We start from the raw sequence: 19,820 nt of genomic DNA, 5'->3' as shown, positions 1-19,820 counted from the left end.
TTTGGGACTCTCTGCACTTCCTGGACTTGGGTGGCTATCTCCTTTCCCATGTTAGGGAAGTTTTCGACTATAATCTCTTCAGATATTTTCTCAGGTCCTTCCTGTCTCTTCTCCTTCTGAGATCCCTATAATGTGAATGTTGTTGCGTTTAATGTTGTCCCAGAGGTCTCTTAGGCTGTCTTCATTTCTTTTCATTCTTTTTTCTTCATTCTGTTCCACAGCAGTGAATTCCACCATTGTGTCTTTCAAGTCACTTATCCGTTCTTCTGCCTCAGTTTTTCTGCTACTGATTCCTTCTAGTGTATTTTTCATTTCAGTTATTGTGTTGTTCATCTCTGTTTCTTTGTTCTTTAATTCTTCTAGATCTTTGTTAAACATTTCTTGCATCTTGTCGATCTTTGCCTCCATTGTTTTTCCAAGGTCCTGAATCATCTTCACTATCATTATTCTGAATTCTTTTTCTGGAAGGTTGCCTTTCTCCACTTCATTTAGTTGTTTTTCTGGGGTTTTATCTTGTTCCTTCATCTGGTACAAAGTCCTCTGCCTTTTCATTTTGTCTATCTTTCTGTGAATGTGGTTTTCCTTCCCAAGGCTGCAGAATTGTAGTTCTTCTTGCTTCTGCTGTCTGCCATCTGGTGGATGAGGCTATCTAAGAGGCTTGTCAGTGTCATATAGTTTTCTGTGTACAGGTCTTTTGCCTCCTTAGGTAGGTTTATTCCTAGGTATTTTATTCTTTTTGTTGCAGTGGTAAATGGAATTGTTTCCTTAATTTCTCTTTCTGATCTTTCGTTGTTAGTGTATAGGAATGAAGGGATTTCTGTGCCTTAATTTTGTATCCTACAACACTACGAAATTCATTGATTATCTCTAGTAGTTTTCTTGTGGCATCTTTAGTATTTTCTATGTATAGTATCGTGTCATCTGCAAACAGTGACAGTTTTTTTTCTTCTTTGCCAATTTGGATTCCTTTTATTTCTTTTTTTCTCTGATTGCTGTGGCTAAGACTCCAAAACTATGTTAAATAATAGTGGCGAGAGTGGGCACCCTTGTCTTGTTCCTGATTTTAGAGGAAACGCTTTCAGTTTTTCACCATTGAGAATAACGTTTCCTGTGGGTTTGTCATATATGGCCTTTATTATGTTGAGGTAGGGTCCCTCTATGCCCACTTTCTGGAGAGTTTTTATCATAAATGGGTGTTGAATTTTGTTGAAAGCCTTTTCTGCATCTATTGAGATGATCATATGGTTTTTATTCTTCAATTTGTTAATATGGTGTATCACATTGATTCATTTGCATATATTGAAGAATCCTTGCATCCCTGGGAAAAATCCCACTTGATCATGGTGTATGATTTTTTTAATGTGTTGTTGGATTCGGTTTGCTAGTTTTTTGCCTCTATGTTCATCAGTGATATTGGCCTATAATTTTCTTTTTTTGTGATAAATTGTCTGGTTTGGTATCAGGGTGATGGTGGCCTCGTAGATGAGTTTGGGAGTGTTCTTCCCTCTAATTTTTTGGAAGAGTTTGGGAAGGATCGGTGTTAGCTCTTCTCTAAGTGTTTGATAGAATTCTCCTGTGAAGCCATCTGGTCCTGGACTTTTGTTTGTTGGAAGATTTTAAATCATAGTTTCAATTTCATTACTTGTGATTCATCTATTCATATTTCCTATTTCTCTGAGCTTCCTGGACTTGATTGACTATTTCCTTTCCCATATTAGGGAAGTTTTTGACTACAATCTCTTCAAATATTTTCTCAGACCCGTTCTCTTTGTCTCCTTCTTCTGAGTCCCCTATAATTTGAATGTTGGAGCGTTTAATATTGTCCCAGAGGTCTCTGAGACTGTCTTCAATTCTTTTCATTCTCTTTTTTTAATTCTGCTCTGTGGCAGTTGTTTCCACCATTCTTTCTTCCAGCTCACTTATCCATTCTTCTGCCTCAGTTATTCTGCTATTGATTCCTTCTAGGGTATTTCTAATTTCACTTATTGTGTTGTTCATCACTGTTTGTTTGTCTTTAGTTCTTCTAGGTCCTTATTAAACGTTTCTTGTATTTTGTCCATTCTCTTTCCTAGATTTTGGATTATCTTTACTGTCACTACTCTGAATTCTTTTTCAGGTAGCTTGCCTATTTCCTCTTCATTTATTTCGTCTTGCGGGTTTTTATCTTGCTCCTTCACCTGCAATATATTTCTCTGTCTTCTTATTTTGTCTAATTTACTGTGTTTGGCTCTCCTTTCCACAGGCTGCAGGGTCGTAGTTCCTCTTGCTTCTGCTGTCTGCCCCCAGTGGGTGAGATTGGTCCAGTGGTTTGTGTAGGCTTCCTTGTGGGAGGGACTGGTGCCTGCGTTCTGGTGGGTGGAGCTGGATCTCATCACTCATATGGGCAGGGCCACATCACGTGGTGCGTTCTTGGGGTGTCTGTGGGCTCAGTACGACTTTAGGCAGCCTGTCTGCTGATGCATGGGTTTGTGTTCCTGTCTTGCTTGTTGTTTGGTGTGGGGCATTCAGCACTGGAGCCTGCAGGCATTTGGGTGCAGCCGGGTCTTGGAGTTGAGATGTAGACCTCCAAGAGACCTCTTGCTGTTTAATATTCCCTGGGACTGGGAATTATCTGGTGTTCCAGTGTTCTGGACTCAGCGCTCCAACACCGGAGGCTCAGGCCCAAAACCCGGCCTGGGAACCAAGACCCCGCAAGCCACACGGCTTGGCAATAAAAGGATGGAAAAAAAAAAAAAAGGGCAGGAAGAAAACAGAAAAACTGAAGGCAGATAGCCAAGATAAAAACAAGCAAACAACAACTAAGAACAAACAAACAAATGAAGAAACAGACAAAGCCCCAGACAGATGGTAAAAGCAGAACCAAGCAAAAACAAAGAAACAAAGAAACACAAAATGTACAAAAAAAGAAACAAAAACAGGGAAAACAGAAAACAAGAGAACAAGCAGACAAACAAAAGAACCCCAAAATGAAATCAAACAGTTAAAAACAAAATTGACAAAAAATAAAAATAAAAAATGAAACAAAAGCAGAATGCAAACTGAAGGAAAAAGCAAAGAAAACAAAACAAACAAAGATAATTTTTAAAAGATAAAGATAAGAACAAATAGAACAAAGCAAAAAAGATTTAAACAAAACAGAACAAAGGAAAGAAAAAGAAAAAAGAAAGAAAAGGAAAAGACACAGAACAAGGGGCTTCCCTGGTGGCGCAGTGGTTGGGAATCTGCCTGCCAATGCAGGGGACACGGGTTCGAGCCCTGGTCTGGGAAGATCCCACATGCCGTGGAGCAACTGGGCCCATGAGACACAACTACTGAGCCTGCACGTCTGGAGCCTGTGCTCCGCAACGGGAGAGACCGCGACAGTGAGAGGCCCGCACACCGCGATGAGGAGTAGCCCCCGCTCGCCGCAACTGGAGAAAGCCCTCGCACAGAAACGAAGGCCCAACACAGCCAAAAATAAATAAATAAATAAATTAATTAATTAAAAAAAGAAACACAGAACAAAAAAGTAATGTAGAAAGAGAAATATAAAAAAATTAAAATATATTTTAGAAGTTTTTAAAAACTCAAGTGAAAATAAAAATTAAAACAATAATAATAAAACAACAACAGAACAAAACATTTAAAAAAATAGTAATCATTATATTTTTCTGGGTCTCAGCTTTCAGCATCCTTGCCCCCACCATGAGTCACAGCCAGCACTTGCCTCCCCAGGAGGCCCTCCACAACCTCTAGTTAGGTCTCTGGTCCCACTGTGGGCACTGTGGGGGCAGCTCAGGCTCTGACCTGGCCTACCTCCTGCACGTACGAGTCTTCAAAGTCTGCAGCTGCTAGAGCTAGACCAGTTTCATTTGTGGGAACACTCGTTGTCTATCCAGGTATTCTGTAGATGCAGGGTTTACCAAGCTGATCGCAAGGACTTAATCTGAGGCTTGTGCAGCTTCACGGGAAGACTTTTGTTCCTCTTAGTCGCCCTGCCCTGGGGCTCAGCTGTGGTTTTAGCCTCACCTCTGCATGTGAGCCACCCACAGGAGTCTGCTCCTGAGGCTGCCCTGGAGCACTTGGGTCTGCCCTGGTGAGGACAGGGTGCGGAGGTGGCATGACTGCCTGGGTCACAGGGGCCCTGGTGGCGACAGGTGCATGGGAAAGCCAGAGGCCACGGGAGTGATAGATCCAGCCTTAGTGCCTGGCAGCCGGCACCAGAAGGTCAGCCCTGGAGGGAGCTTTTCTTAGCCCTGGCCACAGGCGTGAGAAGGTCCTTTTTAACTTTTAATGTCATTTTATATTATACGTGATTCTTTCAAAGAGCATATAGCTGTTTCTTGGTTTTTTAGTCCAATGCGGGAGTTTGTTTTTAAGTAGATGAATTTGATGTACTTGTTTCTATTACAATGACTATTATGTTTGGCCCTTTTCTTCTGTTTGTGTGTTTATTTATTTATTTATTTATTTTTAAACATAGTGGGGTTTTTTTGGCTGTGTTGGGTCTTCATTGCTGCGCGTGGGCTTTCTCTAGTTGCTGCAAGTGGGGGCTACTCTTTTGTTGCGGTGCGCAGGCTTCTCATTGCGGTGGCTTCTCTTGTTGCGGAGCACGAGCTCTAGGCACATGGGCTTCAGTAGTTGTGGCACACAGGCTCAGTAGTTGTGGCACGTGGGCCCAAGAGCGCGTGGGCTCAGTAGTTGTGGCTCACAGGCTCTAGGGCATGCAGGCTTCAGTAGTTGTTGTGTGCAGGCTCAGTAGTTGTGACAGGCTCTAGAGCACAGGCTCAGTAGTTGTGGCGCACGGGCTTAGTTGCTCCGCGGCATGTGGGATCAAACCCGTGTCCCTGCATTGGCAGGCAGATTCTTAACCACTGTGCCACCAGGGAAGTCCCTCTTCTGTTTATTTTTTTCTGATGATTTCCTTCATGGTTTTATTTTATTTTGTCTTGTCTTTTAGTTCTTTCATCCTTTTCCTTCTGTGAAAATATGGAAATTATTCTGTTTCTTTTCTATTAGTGAAATTTACTTTTTAAAAAATGAAGCTTTATTTATTTGTTTATGAACGTTCGAAATGCTACCAAGTCCCTTCAGGATCTGGTCTCTGCCTAATTCTCCTGTGACCATGTCTTCTCATTCTCCCTTTTCCACACATTTACATTCTACTGTCTAAACCAAACTACTTTAGATTCCTTAACACATTGCTGTATTTTCTCTGGGTGATTCACCCTTGATGTTTAGGTTAAACTACTTTAAGAAGCTTCTGCCCCTGTATCACTTCTCCTAGGCCTGTCCTTACACCCCCACCCACCCCCTAGATTGTGGAGATTAGGTTGTGATATCCCTTGCATACCTCTGTGGGAGCACTTACCACCCTGTGTGGTGAGCATCTGTTTGTCTCTGGCTGTACTATAAGACTTTTTTTTTTAATAAATTTATTTATTTTATTCATTTATTTTTGGCTGCATTGGGTCTTCGCTGCTGCACGTGGGCTTTCTCTAGTTGCGGCAAGCAGGGGCTACTCTTCGTTGCAGTGCACAGGCTTCTCATTGTGGTGGCTTCTCTTGCTGCTGAGCACAGGCTCTAGGTGCACGGACTTCAGTAGTTGTAGCACGCAGGCTCAGTAGTTGTGGCTCACGGGCTTAGCTGCTCCCCAGCATGTGGGATCTTCCTGGACCAGGGCTTGAACCCATGTCCCCTGCATTGGCAGGTGGATTCTTAGCCACTGTGCCACCAGGGAAGCCCACTATAAGACTGTTGAGAGCAGAGACCAGGTTTTCCATTTTATATCCCCAGAATCTAGCAACAGTATACATTAGGCTCCCAGTAAATATTTTCTAAATGAATAAGAAAAATCTGAGAAATATTTTTGCTGTTTAGAGTCATTGGGTCATAGAATTGCTGGCAGACCCCATAGATAGACCCAAAGAATGAGGAGTGACTTATTAAAAGCCATGTAGCTGAGAACACAATTTCCTGCCAAGAGATATTTAGTCCTATTTTCCCATGTGAAATTTTTTAGTGTGTGAAGAACATAAAACAGTCTACAGGATGGTTGTGAACCTGATCTTCACGGTCCCAGGGAAGCCAGGCATCAGCTCTAGTCCTGGACTCACTGCCCTGTTTGGCCTGTGCCCATGCTGGGCTTCAGAGCAGAAGCCAACTCAAGTGCCCGCACTTCAGTTTATTCCCCTTTGGAATACTTCACCCTCTCAACTCTTCTTCCATTATACTCCTAGGTGTTTCAGGGTTATGGTTTAGTTATTCATTTCTTATAACCTTTCTACTCAAGTTTCAAAGAAGTCCTTCATGTAGATTTGTAGTTGAGTTTCAACTTTTGTTTTGGGGGACTGTTCGGAGGTTTAGTACCTCTTAGCCCTTACCTCACAAGCTTTTCCCCTCTGGTTTACCCTTCCACCCCAGTGTTAGTTTTGTTGTCAGGTGACTTCTTTTCATTCCTGTGTTAAGAGTGCCTGGATTTCACAGTGCCTGACAGAATCAATAAGGAAAAAAGGGCTATTTTGTTTGTTTGTTTTTTTCTCTGTCTCTGCCAAAGGATAGATGAAGACATTTTGCAAAAGAAGAAAAGATTGCTGAGGTGATATTTTAAAATGGAACTCATGCTGTGGAAAAAGCAGCAGGTAGCCATCCTAGAGTATAGGAACTCAAAAAAAAAAAAAGATTTCTCATTTGGCTGTAGCGTTTTGATAAGGAAAGAGAAAAGATGAGGTGAGGGTGGGGCCTGCAGGGCCTCTTAGGCAGTGGAGAACTGTGTACTGAAAGGAAGAGAGAGCCAGAGTCCCTGTGTGTGTGTCAGGCATCTTGGCCTCATTCTTTTCGTTTGGTAGTCAAGAGTTATGGTACAGAGAGGATATTTGGATGGTCTTTAGCTAGCAGCAGGAGAGTTAAGATATGAACACGAACCAAGTGGTATTAATAAGACTAAATTATACCTATGGGGGTATAGCCATTTTAGAATTTGGCAGGAAATGAGGGTGGAGCTATAAAAATGCCCTCATTGCCCCTGGATGGGGACTGGTTTGCCGTTTCTTTGTACTTGGTTACAGATGCCTATCTTTGGTAAGATTTTGCTACAAATAGAAGATTTCAGTATACTGGGCTTAATTATAGACTGTACTCCAAATGTTTGCTTCTTGCCTCCACAAACCACTTTTTAACAGTATGTCCTTGTATCAAATGGTTCAATGTTCTTTAAGAAACAACAAAGCCAGTGAGAGACAGAAGAATTACATTGTCAGTTTCCTTGGAAATGTTGACATGAAGCTTATTACTTCTGTTGTAAAACCCTGTTCCATTTAGAAAAAGAAGAGACCACCGTGATCCCAAAGGATGTGTACAATTGCAGCTTGGGGTTGTGTAACAGAAATAACAGTGAACCCATTCTGGTTATTAACTGTATAGGCAAAAAAAAAAAAAAAGGAAAGAGAAGGGTACATAGATAAATCCATTTCAGAAGCCATCAATTCTTTTTTCCTATGGGTTTTTTTTTTTTAGTAAGATTTTCCTTAATCTAAAGAAAATTGTCTCTGACAAAGAAAACAAATAAAATGGTGATGGTATACCATTTGCAAAGTAAGTCTTTGCAGGCCCAATTCTGGGCTGTAAGTTTGTACCAAAGCGTATTATAGGTAGGTAGGCCAGCCTGGGGAATTGTTTTTAACCTTGAAATTTTATTCCCTTGGTTTTGTTCTTTATTGGTTTTGTTCCTAATGAACATGTGAAGATCCAAACTCTATCACAGTTTTATTCTTGTGATCCTTTACAAAAGGTTTTGTTGTTGCTGTGGTGGTGGTGGTGGTGCCTTTAAATTCTAGAACCTTTTCTTCTGACCTTCAGTCTCCAGATTCAACTGCAAGAGCAAAATGCTAATGCAGATCTTTTAGAATTCAGCTGTGCTTCCTAATGGGGCTGTATCCAGTTTGTGCTCCAAGTTGCACACACAGATCTTGCTGTTGTTTGTCCAGCAAACATCCCTTTCCCTACTCACTGAATATTGCCATTCTCACTTAGATGAGTAATAGGAGTCTGCACCTGATCTCTAGGAATCAGAAAGATGATTCAAAAGTACAAAGTAATGCTTCCAGCAGCCCTGCAGGCTGGTGTTACCTCTTCATAAATGGGAAAGTGCCGTGGCGGAGAAGGCAGATGAAACTGAAGCAAGATTACCTGGCAGGAAATGGTGTAGGACCTATCTTTGAGCCCTTCCATCAGCTTAGACTCATCCTGCCATCACCACAAGCATAACAAACATATTTATCATATCCAAATGTTTCCTTGTGCCCCTTAGTAATCCATAACCCCTCTCTCCTATTTCAGTGTTTTCAGGCAACTATTGATTTGCTTTCTGTCCATTATAGGTTAGTTTGCATTTTCTAGAATTTTATGGAAATGGAATTATAGTATTTACTCTTTATTCAGTAGGGCCTGTTTAACTCACTATAATTATTTTGAGATTCTGCCACGTGTATCAATAGTTTGTCCCTATTTCTTTGTTGGGTAGTATTCCATTTTATGACTATATCACAGTTTGTTTATTCACTTGTTGACGGGCATTTAGATTTTCAGTTTTTTTGCTTTTAAGAACAAAGCTACTATTAATATTCATGTACAAATCTTTGGGTGGACACTTACTTTGTTTGATATTAATATAGCCACCACAGCTTTCTTTTGATTAGTGTTAGTATAGTATATCTTTTAACGTGATTGTTAACATGGTTGTTTATAGTTAAGTTTAAATCTACCCTCTTGTGGGTTGTTTTTATTTTTCCCATCTCTTTTTCTGGTTCCAATTTTTGCTTTGTCTGCCTTCTTTTAGATTCACGGTATTTTTTTATTATTCCATACTATTTTCTTAGGTGGCTTATTAGCTCTTCCTCTTTGCCTTTTTAGTGGTTGTTTTAAGGTTTATAGGGTACATCTTTAACTCTTCACAGTCTGTCTTCAAGTAGTGTTATATCATTTCAGCTATAGTGTAAGAACCTTACAACTCTAAGCTTCCATTTCTCCCTCCTGATTTTTGTGCTCCTGTTGTCACACGTTTTACTTCTATATATGTTATAAACCCCATTATATACTGTTGCTCTTTTTCTTTAAGTGGTCAATTATCTTTTGGGTGTTTTTTTTTAATTAATTAATTTATTTATTTATTCTTGGCTGCGTTGGGTCTTCGTTGCTACGCACGGGCTTTCTCTAGTTGCGGCGAGTGGGGGCTACTCTTTGTTGCAGTGCACGGGCTTCTCATTGCGGTGGCTTCTCTTGTTGCGGATCATGGGCTCTAGGCACGTGGGCTTTGGTAGTTGCGGCATGTGGGCTCAGTAGTTGTGACTCGCGGGCTCTAGAGCACGGGCTCGGTAGTTGTGACGCATGGACTTAGTTGCCCCACGGCATGTGGGATCTTCCCGGACCAGGGCTCAAACCCGTGTCCCCTGCATTGGGCAGGCGGATTCTCAACCACTGCGCCACCAGGGAAGTCCCCTGGGTTTTTGTTTTAATTAGTTAGTTAATTAATTAATTAATTAATTAGGCTGCATTGGGTCTTAGTTGCGACATGCGGGATCTTCATTGCAGCACACGGGATCTTTCGTTGTGGCTCATGGGCTCTTCATTGTGGCTCACAGGCTTCTCTCTAATTGTGGTGCACAGGCTCCAGAGTGCACGGGCTCCATAGTTGTGGCGCGCGGGCTTAGTTGCCCCGCGACATGGGGGATCTTAGTTCCCCAACCAGAGATCGAACCCATGCCCCCTGCACTGGAAGGCGGATTCTTAACCACTGGACCACCAGGGAAGTCCGTAAGTGGTCAATTATCTTTTAAAGAGATTTTTTGTAAAGTAAGAAAGAAAGTCTTTTATATTTACCCACATATTTGCCATTGCCAGTGCTCTTTATTCCATTGTGTAGATCCAGATTTCCATCTTGTATCAGTTTTTTTCTTCCCAAATGATTTCCTTCAACATCTCTTGTAGTGCTGGTCTATTGGTGATGATTTCTGTCAACTTGTGTATGTCTGAAAAATTACTTGCCTTCACCTTTGAATGATATTTTCACCAGATAGAGCATTCTAGGTTAATAGGCTTTTTTTTTCTTTCAATACTCTGAGTGTTGCTCCACTGTCTTCTGGATTGCTTAGTTTGCAATGAGAGGTCTGCTTTCATTCTTATATGTTTTTCTGTATGTAATGTGTCTTTTTTTCTGGTTGGTTTTAGGATTTTCTCTTTATCATTGATTTTGAATAATTTATGATGTCCCTTGGTGTTGTTTTCTTCATGTCTCTTGTGTTTGGTGTTCATTGAGCTTCTTGGATCTGTGAGTTTGTAGTTTTCATCAAATATGGAAAATTTTCAATCATCATGTTTTCAAATATTTTTTTTTGCCCCCATCCTCCTTTCAGGAACTCCAGTTACATGTACAGTTGGCCCTTGAACAACACACATTTGAACTACATGGATCCACTTATACACAGATTTTTCTTCAATAGTAAATACTACAGTACTACATGATCCGCTGTCAGTTGAATCTGTGGCTACAGAGGAACTGTGTATGTGGAGGAACCATGGATATGGGGGTCCAAGTATAAGATACGTAGATTTTTGACTGTGCACAGGGTTGGTGTCCCAATCCCCACGTTGTTCAAGGGTCAACTGTATATTAGGCTATTTGAAATTGTCCAAGTACAGCTCACTGGTGATGTGTTCATTTTTTCAGTCTTTTTTTCTTTCTGTTTCATTTTAGTTTCTAATGTTATGTATTTGAGTTTACTCTTCTTCTACAGTGTGTAATCTGCAGTTAATCTCATCCAGTGTGTTTTTCATCAGACATTGTATTTTTCTTCTCTAGATGTTCAGCTTGGGTCTTTTTTATATCTTCCCTGTTTCTAGTTAACATGCTTAAGCTTTTCTCTATCTTCTTGAACATATCATATGTAGTTATAATAACTGTTTTAACGTCCTTGCCTTCTAATTCTGTCATTTCTATTATTTTTACTAATGATTTTTTTTCTCTTTATGGTTAATGTTTTCCTGTCTCTTTGAATGTCTGAACACTTAATTTTTTTTTTTACTGAAATTTAGATTTTTTGAATTTAACTTGGATTTTTTTTTCTGGTATACTTACAAATATTCTTGTGTGTGTGTGTGTATGTGTGTGCTTCTTTATTTTTATTTTGTTTTTAAATTTTATTGGAGTATAGTTGATTTACAATGTTATTAGTAAATATTCTTGAACTTTGTTCTAGATTCTAGTTAAATTAATTGGAAATAGTTGTTCCTTTTGAGGCTTACTTTTAAGCTTGCTATTAGGTGGGACCTAAGCTTGCTATTAGGTGGGACCAGACTAGCATTTAGTCTATGGCAAATTTAACTCATTACTAAAGCAATACCCTTCTGAGTACTTTACCTGCTGCACTGGGAATTCACCAAGCTTTTCCACTGCAACTGGTGGGTACACAAACTATTCCTGGCCCTTGGTGAGCTCTAGGGATTGTTTCCCCCTTCTTCTTTAAGGTGCTTCTTTTCTACAGCTTTGGTTAGTTTCCTCATGCATATTCTGATCAATACTCAGGTGAAGACTCAACGGGTACCCTCTGCAGATCTCTGTGCAGCTCTTGTTTCTGGTACCCTGCTCTGTGAACTCCAGCCACAGTGGTCTTCCCAGACTCCTCACTGTGCCTCCTCCCTGCCCTGAGACATAGAAACTCTCCCACCAGCCAACTGGGCTCATTGCATGTGTTTCCCTCTCTCAGGGATTACTTCCTGTGCTACCTGATGTAAAGTATCTGAAAACCATTGTTTTGCATATTTTATCCTTTCATTTGTTTGTGTTAGGCATGGGAGGGGATGTAAATCCAGTCCCTGTTACTCCATCTTGACCCAAAGTGGAAGTCTCACAGTATATTATATACTGGAAAAAAAATACATTCTAAACTATATTTTCTTACCATTTATTGCTGGTAGATAGTAAGGCAGTTAACTTTTGTGTTTTGATCTTTTATTTACAACTTTTCTGTGTCATGTATTGGTCAGCTTTTGTTGCAATAACAATCCCCAAATCTCAGGGACTCTCAATGGCAAATGTTTATTTTTTACTCCTGGTACATCTATCACTGGCCATATGAAGCTCTGCTTCACATCTTTATTTGGAGATTCAGGCTGAAGGAGCAGTGTTTAATGGGACATGACTCTCTCATGGCAGAGGGAAAAGACTGGATAATGCAATAAATCTTAAAACTTCTCTAAAGACACATATATTACTTACACTCACATCTAATTGGCCATAAAAAGTCACATGGCCAAACCTGATGTCTGTGGTGGGAGGAGGATGTATAAGCAGTGATGTGTTAGAGCTGGCTCATATAGGCTCATGAAAGCTGCTTGTACACCTCTCTTTCCAACACTGCATTTAGTGATCATGTTGGTGACTTGAAATATACTATGATGGGAGTATTTACACCATGTAAATTGGCAAACACAACAAATCAGCACTTTTTTTCTGGAGAGCTAGCTGAACGTTTAGTTTCAAACCACTGGGTATATGCCTCTTTTAGAGAGTAGCGGTTAATAGTTGGAAACAAGATTATTTTCTATCATATTTCTTTTTAGTAATTTGTTAACTTGTGTGTGTGTGTGTGTGTGTGTTTAAATTTTACTAGCTATGACCTCTAGTGTAGCATTGAGTATGAGTAGTGATAAAGGGGGCAAACTTGTCTTTTTCCTGGTGGTAAAGGAAATGCATTTTGCCATTGAGTATAATATTTGCTCTAAGTTTTTTGGAGATAGCATTTATCAGATTAAGGAAACTTCTCTAATTGTCATGGATTTCACATAATTGATCAATCAATTTTATCAAATGCTTTTCCTGCATTTATTGAGATGATCTTTTAATATTAATATAGTGAAAATTGCATTAATGAATATTCTGATATTGAACTAACCTTGCATTCCTGGAATGAGCCCATCTTTTTTTATGTTTTCTAGGATTCTGTATATTATTTATGAATATTATACCTGTATGTATGAAGGAGCTTGGCCTGTAATTTTACTCTCCCAGAAAAGTTTTGCTGTCAGAAGTTGTTAATTGTTTGTTTTAGCCTTATTAAATGAGTTGAATAATGTTCCTTATTTTTCTGTTTTCTATATGAGTTTAAGTAAAATTGGAACTATTTTGCTCTTGAATGCTTAGTATAACTTGATAGTGATACCTTCTGGACCTTGAGTTTTCTTTGGGAGGAGATTTTTAACTAGCTCTCCATTCAGATTTTTTTGTTTTTCTTGAGTTGGGGAAAATATATTTTCCTAGGAATTTGTCCATCTCACCTGTTTTCCAAGTTTATGGCATAGAATTATTCCTTTGTTCCGTTGTTCTTAATGTCTGCTATATCTGTAGTTTTCTCCCTTTCTATTGATTACCATTATTACTTTTTTGTGCCTTTTCTTTTTTTCTTGATCATTCTTGCTAGAGGTTTGTCAATTTTATTGGTCTTTCTAAAGAACCAGATTGGACTTTGTTGATCCTCTTTATTAGAGTTTGGCAACTAAAGACCTGTAGACCAAATCTGGCTGAGACCTGTTTTTTTATGGCCAGTAAGCTAAGAACCTAAGAATGGTTTTTATACCTTAAAAGCGTTATAAATATTTTAACACACACACAAACACAAAGATGCCACAGAGACCATACGTGGCCCGTGAAACCTAAAATATTTTCTGTCTGACCCTTTACATAACATTTGCCAACCTGCCAGCCTGTGCTCTCTAGAGTCTTGGTTTTTTGGTCACTGATTATTTATCTTACTTCACTGTCTGCTCAGCCATTCTGTGCGAGGTTTCTCTGCATATCTAGCTCACCATAGTGCTAGAAACAAAAATCTTACCTCTGTTTTCTACATATTTGTTTCATTTTCTAGCATAGGCAGTCAAGTAACGGTTGGTACCAGTAGTTTATAAAAAATGGATGGGAATAGCAATTGAAAAAATGTATCAAGCAATATAGAAGACCACCATTATTCTATTTTAGTGGTGGAATATCTCTTAGCATTGCCATAGCACCAGTGTTCTTTGGCACTGTAGTTTGAGAGCAGCTATGAACTTAGTCATATTGATCTTACTGCCAAATTCATAGAAATCCTGGAAACCGGATAGTGATATTATATTTTGGGAGCTAAAAGGAACTTAATCATGTACATTGTAAAGCAAACAAAAATGATCTCATATGTCATTATCCAAATTTTTTACCAGAATAAGTTTATGGTTCACAGTATCTTTTAAAGAATGCCTATCACTTTTTTTCCCTCCTTAATTCCTCAGTCTCTTTTGGCCGGGGAGGGAGTAGACTTTACCTCTTTTACTTGTCCTTCAAATAAGTTTTCCCCAAGGTTTAATCCCTCTTTTCTGCATATTTTCTGCCCCCTCTCAGGGTAATCTTCACATCATAGGTTCAATTACTAACCATAGATATAATTATTCTTATACATTTCCTTCTATTTTTAATCTCATTCCTGGACTTCAGACCCATAAGTCTAAGCTGGACATCACTGCCACGTCTCACAGGCACCTCGGGTTCAATCTAACTCAACTCTTTTCACTCATAGTCTGTTACTTTGCCTTTCTTATCAGTGTCTCTACCTCTAATGCATTTCCCCTCTTTCTTCTGCTTCTTCCCCTCTCCTCCCCCTATACTGTCCAACCCACTGTGGCAAGTGTGATCTTTCTAGTACACAAAATCAGCAGGCTTCATTTTTTGCTGCTGCCCCTCGTGCTCTTTATATTCTAGCAGTACCATGCACCACTTCCCTGAATGTTCCATGCTTACTCATGCCTTTGCGTGTGCTGTTGTTTCCTTCTGCTTGAAATACCCTTATCTTTTTTGCCTGTCTGGGAAAGACATCCAGTGAAGCTTGGTTCAGGCATCATCTGCTTTGTGAAGCCTCCCTGACTCATAGTCAGCCCTCCTTCCTGCATTCATGTTCTACTTTGTATACACCTCCATTGTAGTACTTGGCTCTTCATTGTCTGCACATCTGTCTCCCCTGTGAACTGAGCTCCTCAGAAGCATGAGCTGTGCCTCTCTCTACATCCTCAGCTTAATAACTGGCACCTATTAGATGCCTCATAAATATTATATTTGATGAAAGAACAAAAAAATTATGCTCAGAATGCATGTTCATTACAAAAGTATTTCTGTATAATAAAGAAGAATAAGCTAATTAAAGCAACAACGGAAACTTCCCACTCCTCACCTTTCCTTCTCATCAGAAGGCTCACCTGGGCAGAAGAGGGAGCAGTAGGTGACTCTCAGTCATTTCTCACAACCACCCATGTTATAGAGGCCAGCGTTCACATTGGTCCTGGCATGATCGACAGCCCGATGAACCCAGCCAAGACTAAGATAAACTGCTTGTCCTCGAGTAGAATAAATATTTCAAATAAAGTCAACCCAAGAAAGGCCAAACAGCTATTGATTGCTAAAAGCCTGAACTTGAGCCCAGTGAGTATTCTAGCGTTCACCTCCATGCAGCTTGCCTGATCAATATGCAATTACTGCCGCCTTTAAACGTGTCGTACACTGCCTACCTGAAGAAGGGTTTTACTTTTAAGATCTTTTGTTTGCTGAATTTGCTTAGGCAGGGAAAAAAAGACACTCGGCGAAACCAGCGTCATTTACCTTTAGCATTTCATACAATTCTGTTATATGTGAAATGGTTTGAATGTATGCTGCATGGTAACGGAAGGTGCCCTGTTACATGACTGTAATTCATTTCCAGAGGACTTTTTCTGAGTGACTAAACAGTAAGGATATTGTATTTCAGTTTCCTAATTTCTGCTCACATGGTTATCTGCCCTAGCCATAACCTTTGTAAATTTAAGTTTATAGAGTAGGATGCTCAAGTCCAGCTGCAGTGAAAACAAATATATTATTTGTCTACTCTCCTTTTAGAATTTCATCTTGGTGCAAAAAAAACCCTTCCTATTGAATTTAGAAATTTATTTACCCTGCTCCAGATATTTAAGATTTCATGTCTCACAAATATGCCTTTCTCATACCACTGCAGTGATCAGAACTCTGTCGTTTTCACTTACACTCTTGTCATATTCTCTTAAATATGCTTCCTGACCCCAAGCTCTGTCGCTCCAGTCCCTTCATCACACTACTGCCAGGTTAAGCTTTCTAAAGTCTATCTGTGTAGAGTCCTCCTTTTCTTGAACATTTCATGGCTTCTCAATGTCAACAGCATGGAGCCCAGGTTCCCTGGCAGCACATCTAGGGCCTGTCATGACCTGTTCCTGCCCACCTCCCCTTAGTCATCTTCTTAACCCCTGGTCATTCAGAGCTACTTCCAGTTCCCCCAAGTGGCTTGTTCTTACAGGCCTCCTGTACCTTTGCCCGGGTCGCTTACCCACCACTGCCACCAATGTCATGGCTCTCCCTTCTCTGCCTGACAAACACTCATATTTCAGACTCAGTTCAGATGTCACCTTTCATTTGACACCTTCACAGATTTCTCCTTGATAAAGTTAATTATCTCTACCTCTCACCTCCTTGGACTTAAATTTCCATTGCTTTGGGCTTTTGAAATTATTTTTATTTACCTGTTCTTAAATTGGCTAAAGACAGGGAGCTTATAATTCCTAGCAGCTAGTGTTAGTGCCTGCTGTATGGAGGCAAGTGCTTAGTAGAAGCCTTTTTTTTTTTTTTTTCTGTTAAACTCAGTAGTTGGGTTGAATGTCATTTGTGAGTATCTTGGATTGTTTTGATTGATTTGTTTATTCCCCATAGCAAGGGGAATAAAGGTAGGAATATTCACAATACATCCTTGATCTTTTGAGGTTGGCACCAAGTAGGATGGCCAACTATCTCGGTTTGCCCAGGACTGAGGGGTTTCCCAGGATGTATTACTTTCTTTTCAGTGCTAAAAATGGAACAGTCTCAGGTATACCAGCATGGTCTAGCACCAAAGGCACTGTCAGCAAGCTTTTTATCTACTCTCCTTTCCTCTACTCACTGGGACCCAATCCTGGCTGGCTATTCTGATCCAGGATAGCATGCTTTGTCATCATTAACACTTTAATAGTACATACAAAAATTAACTCAAAATAAATTAAAGATCCAAATGTAAGAACTAAAACTAGTAAACTCTTAGAAGAAAACATAGGTGTAAATCTTCACGACACTGGGTTTGGCAGTGGTTTCCTTTTTTTTGGCCACACAACATGGCTTCTAGGATCTTAGTTCCCGGACCAGGGATTGAACCCAGGCCACCGCAGTGAAAGCACCAAGTCCTAACCACTGGATCACCAGGGAATTCCCTGGCAATGGTTTCTTAGCTATGACACCAAAAGCGCAAACAGCAGAAGAAAAAATAAGTTTTGTGCTTCAAAGGGCACTGTCAAGAAAGTGAAAAGATATCGCCTAGAATGGAAGAAAGTATTTACAAATCATTTATCTGTTAAGGGACTTGTATCCAGAATAAAGAACTCTTACAACTCAATAATAAAGATAGTTAAGCTAATTTAAAAATGGGCAAGGGGCTTCCCTGGTGGCGCAGTGGTTGAGAGTCTGCCTGCCGATGCAGGGGACACGGGTTCGAGCCCTGGTCTGGGAAGATCCTACATGCCGCGGAGCAACTGGGCCCGTGAGCCACAATTGCTGAGCCTGCGCGTCTGGAGCCTGTGCTCCGAAACAAGAGAGGCCGCGATGGTGAGAGGCCCGCGCACCGCGATGAAGAGTGGCCCCCACTTGCCGCAACTGGGGAAGGACCTCGCACAGAAACGAAGACCCAACACAGCCATAAATAAATAAAAAATAAAAAATAAAAAAAATGGGCAAAGTATCTGAATAGACATTTTTCCAAAGAGGATATACAAATGGCCAATAAATACATGAAAAGATGCTTGACATCATTAGTTATCAGGGAAATGCAAATTAAAACTAGAGTGAGATACCATTTCACACCCACTAGGGTGGCTAGAACCAAAAAGTCAGATGATAAGTGTTGATAAAGATGTGGAGAAATCAGAACACTTATATGCTGCTAATGGGAATTTTAAATGATGTAGCCCCACTTTGGAAAAGTCTGATGGTTCCTCAACAGGTTTAAACATAGAGTACCATATTCCCTAGCAGTTTCACTCCTAGGTATACAAATACCCAAGAGAAATGAAAACATATATCCATACAAAAACATGTGCATGAATGTTTATAGCAGCATTATTCATAATAGCCAAAAGGTAAAAACACCCCAAATGTCCATGATGGATGAATGGATAGATAAATGGTGACATTTCCATACAGTGGACTATTATTCAAGCATAGAAAAGAATGAACTACTGATACATGCTACAACATAGATGAACCTTGAAAACATTATACTAGGTGAAAGAAGTCAGTCACAAAAGACTATGTATTGTATGATACCACTTAAATTGAAAAGTCCAGAGTAGGCAAATCCATAGAGACAGAAAGTAGACCAGTGATTGTTTAGGGCTAGGATGGAATGGGGAGGGTAGAGGGATGGGAGCTTAAGGGTAGAGGATCTCTTGTCAGGGTGATGAAAATGTTCTATAATTGACTATGGTGATGGTGGCACATATCTGTGAATATTCTAAAATCCATTGAATTGTACATTTTAAATGGGTAAGTTGTATGGTATGTGAATTATATCTTGATAAAGCTGTTAAAAAGAAAGAAAAAGGAAGAATAGGTGATCCATAATCCTACCACCTTGAACATGTTCGTATCTTGATCTATTTCTTTCCAGTCTCTTTTAATGCATATGTTTTACATAATTGAGATAATGCTTCATACAGAATTTTGAATATTATCTTTTGTGCTTATCATTCTGACCATAAGAACTTGTTCATTCTACCACATACTCTAATTGTTAACAAGTGTGTAATATTCCATGTAGATATACTATAATGTGATAATTTTTTTACTGGTGGACATTTTAATTGTTTTGTTTTTATTTTTCTTTTTTCCATTGTAATGAGTATTGCAGTAAATACACTTTTTTTTTTTTAAGACTAGAACACACTCATGAAAACCTCTTTTGTTCCCAGAGAAAAGAAGATCTCCCGGAGCAGTGCCCTGAAAGTGCTGGACCATGCCATGATTGGACCCGAGGGCACAGACAATTGCCATAAGTTTGTTGATATTCTTGGCTTACGAACCATCTTTCCCCTTTTTATGAAATCTCCCAGGAAGATCAAGAAAGTGGGAACCACTGAGAAGGAGCATGAAGGTAGGGTTCACTGGAGAAGTCAGCCTAATGAAGATGCAGTAGGAGAAATGGGGGGCAATGAGAGCTACTTTGAAAAACTCTGTCGTGCAGCTGAGGAGTTGACTCTTAGGCGGAAGTGTGCTACCTTTTTCTTTTCTATCTGCTTATTTTCTATGCATGGAAAAGCAACCCAGAGAGAGACCCCTGATCACTGATGGCCTTTGTTGCACTGGTTCTCTGCTTGTTTGAATCCTAGTGGTTCCATTCCCTTCTGACCTGTGAATAAGTCTGTGGGTGAAGGTTTTGTTTTCTTCACTATAATTTGTAGCGAGGAGTTTCTCTCATGGAAGACCCTTTTGAAAAGAGTAATGAGGTGGCAACACATGTCACCGCCAGAGTAGTGCTTTCATGTATTTCTGTATTAAAGTGTGATTCAGCCACCATCAGGAATTGCCGAAATAAACTATTTACAGCCCAGGTTCCCCTTTTTATGTTTCTCCTCCCTGATGGTGCATACTCCCAGCAAAATGCCATGAATTGCGGTGCTGTAAGCAGAGTAGTTACTGCTAGGCCAGTCTCTTCCTGCTGTTGTCTAGTGGCCTGCTGCATCCC

At 40.0% G+C, this 19,820-nt stretch overlaps 1 protein-coding gene across 2 annotated transcripts in view; it reads left to right on the top strand.

Moving 5' to 3' along the window:
• CTNNBL1 (catenin beta like 1) overlaps positions 1–19,820 on the top strand; it is a 163,603-nt gene that overhangs the window by 88,349 nt on the left and 55,434 nt on the right. For both annotated transcript variants that reach the window (XM_059897033.1, XM_059897032.1), the window contains exon 11: positions 19,048–19,229. In XM_059897033.1, the coding sequence (XP_059753016.1) occupies positions 19,048–19,229 (182 nt within the window). The remainder of the gene's footprint in view (positions 1–19,047; positions 19,230–19,820) is intronic.

Source organism: Balaenoptera ricei, chromosome 15 (assembly GCF_028023285.1).
Source record: "Balaenoptera ricei isolate mBalRic1 chromosome 15, mBalRic1.hap2, whole genome shotgun sequence".
Taxonomy (NCBI): domain Eukaryota; kingdom Metazoa; phylum Chordata; class Mammalia; order Artiodactyla; family Balaenopteridae; genus Balaenoptera; species Balaenoptera ricei.
The sequence above is the reverse complement of the archived record's forward strand: the minus strand, read 5'-3'. Positions and strand labels throughout refer to the sequence as shown.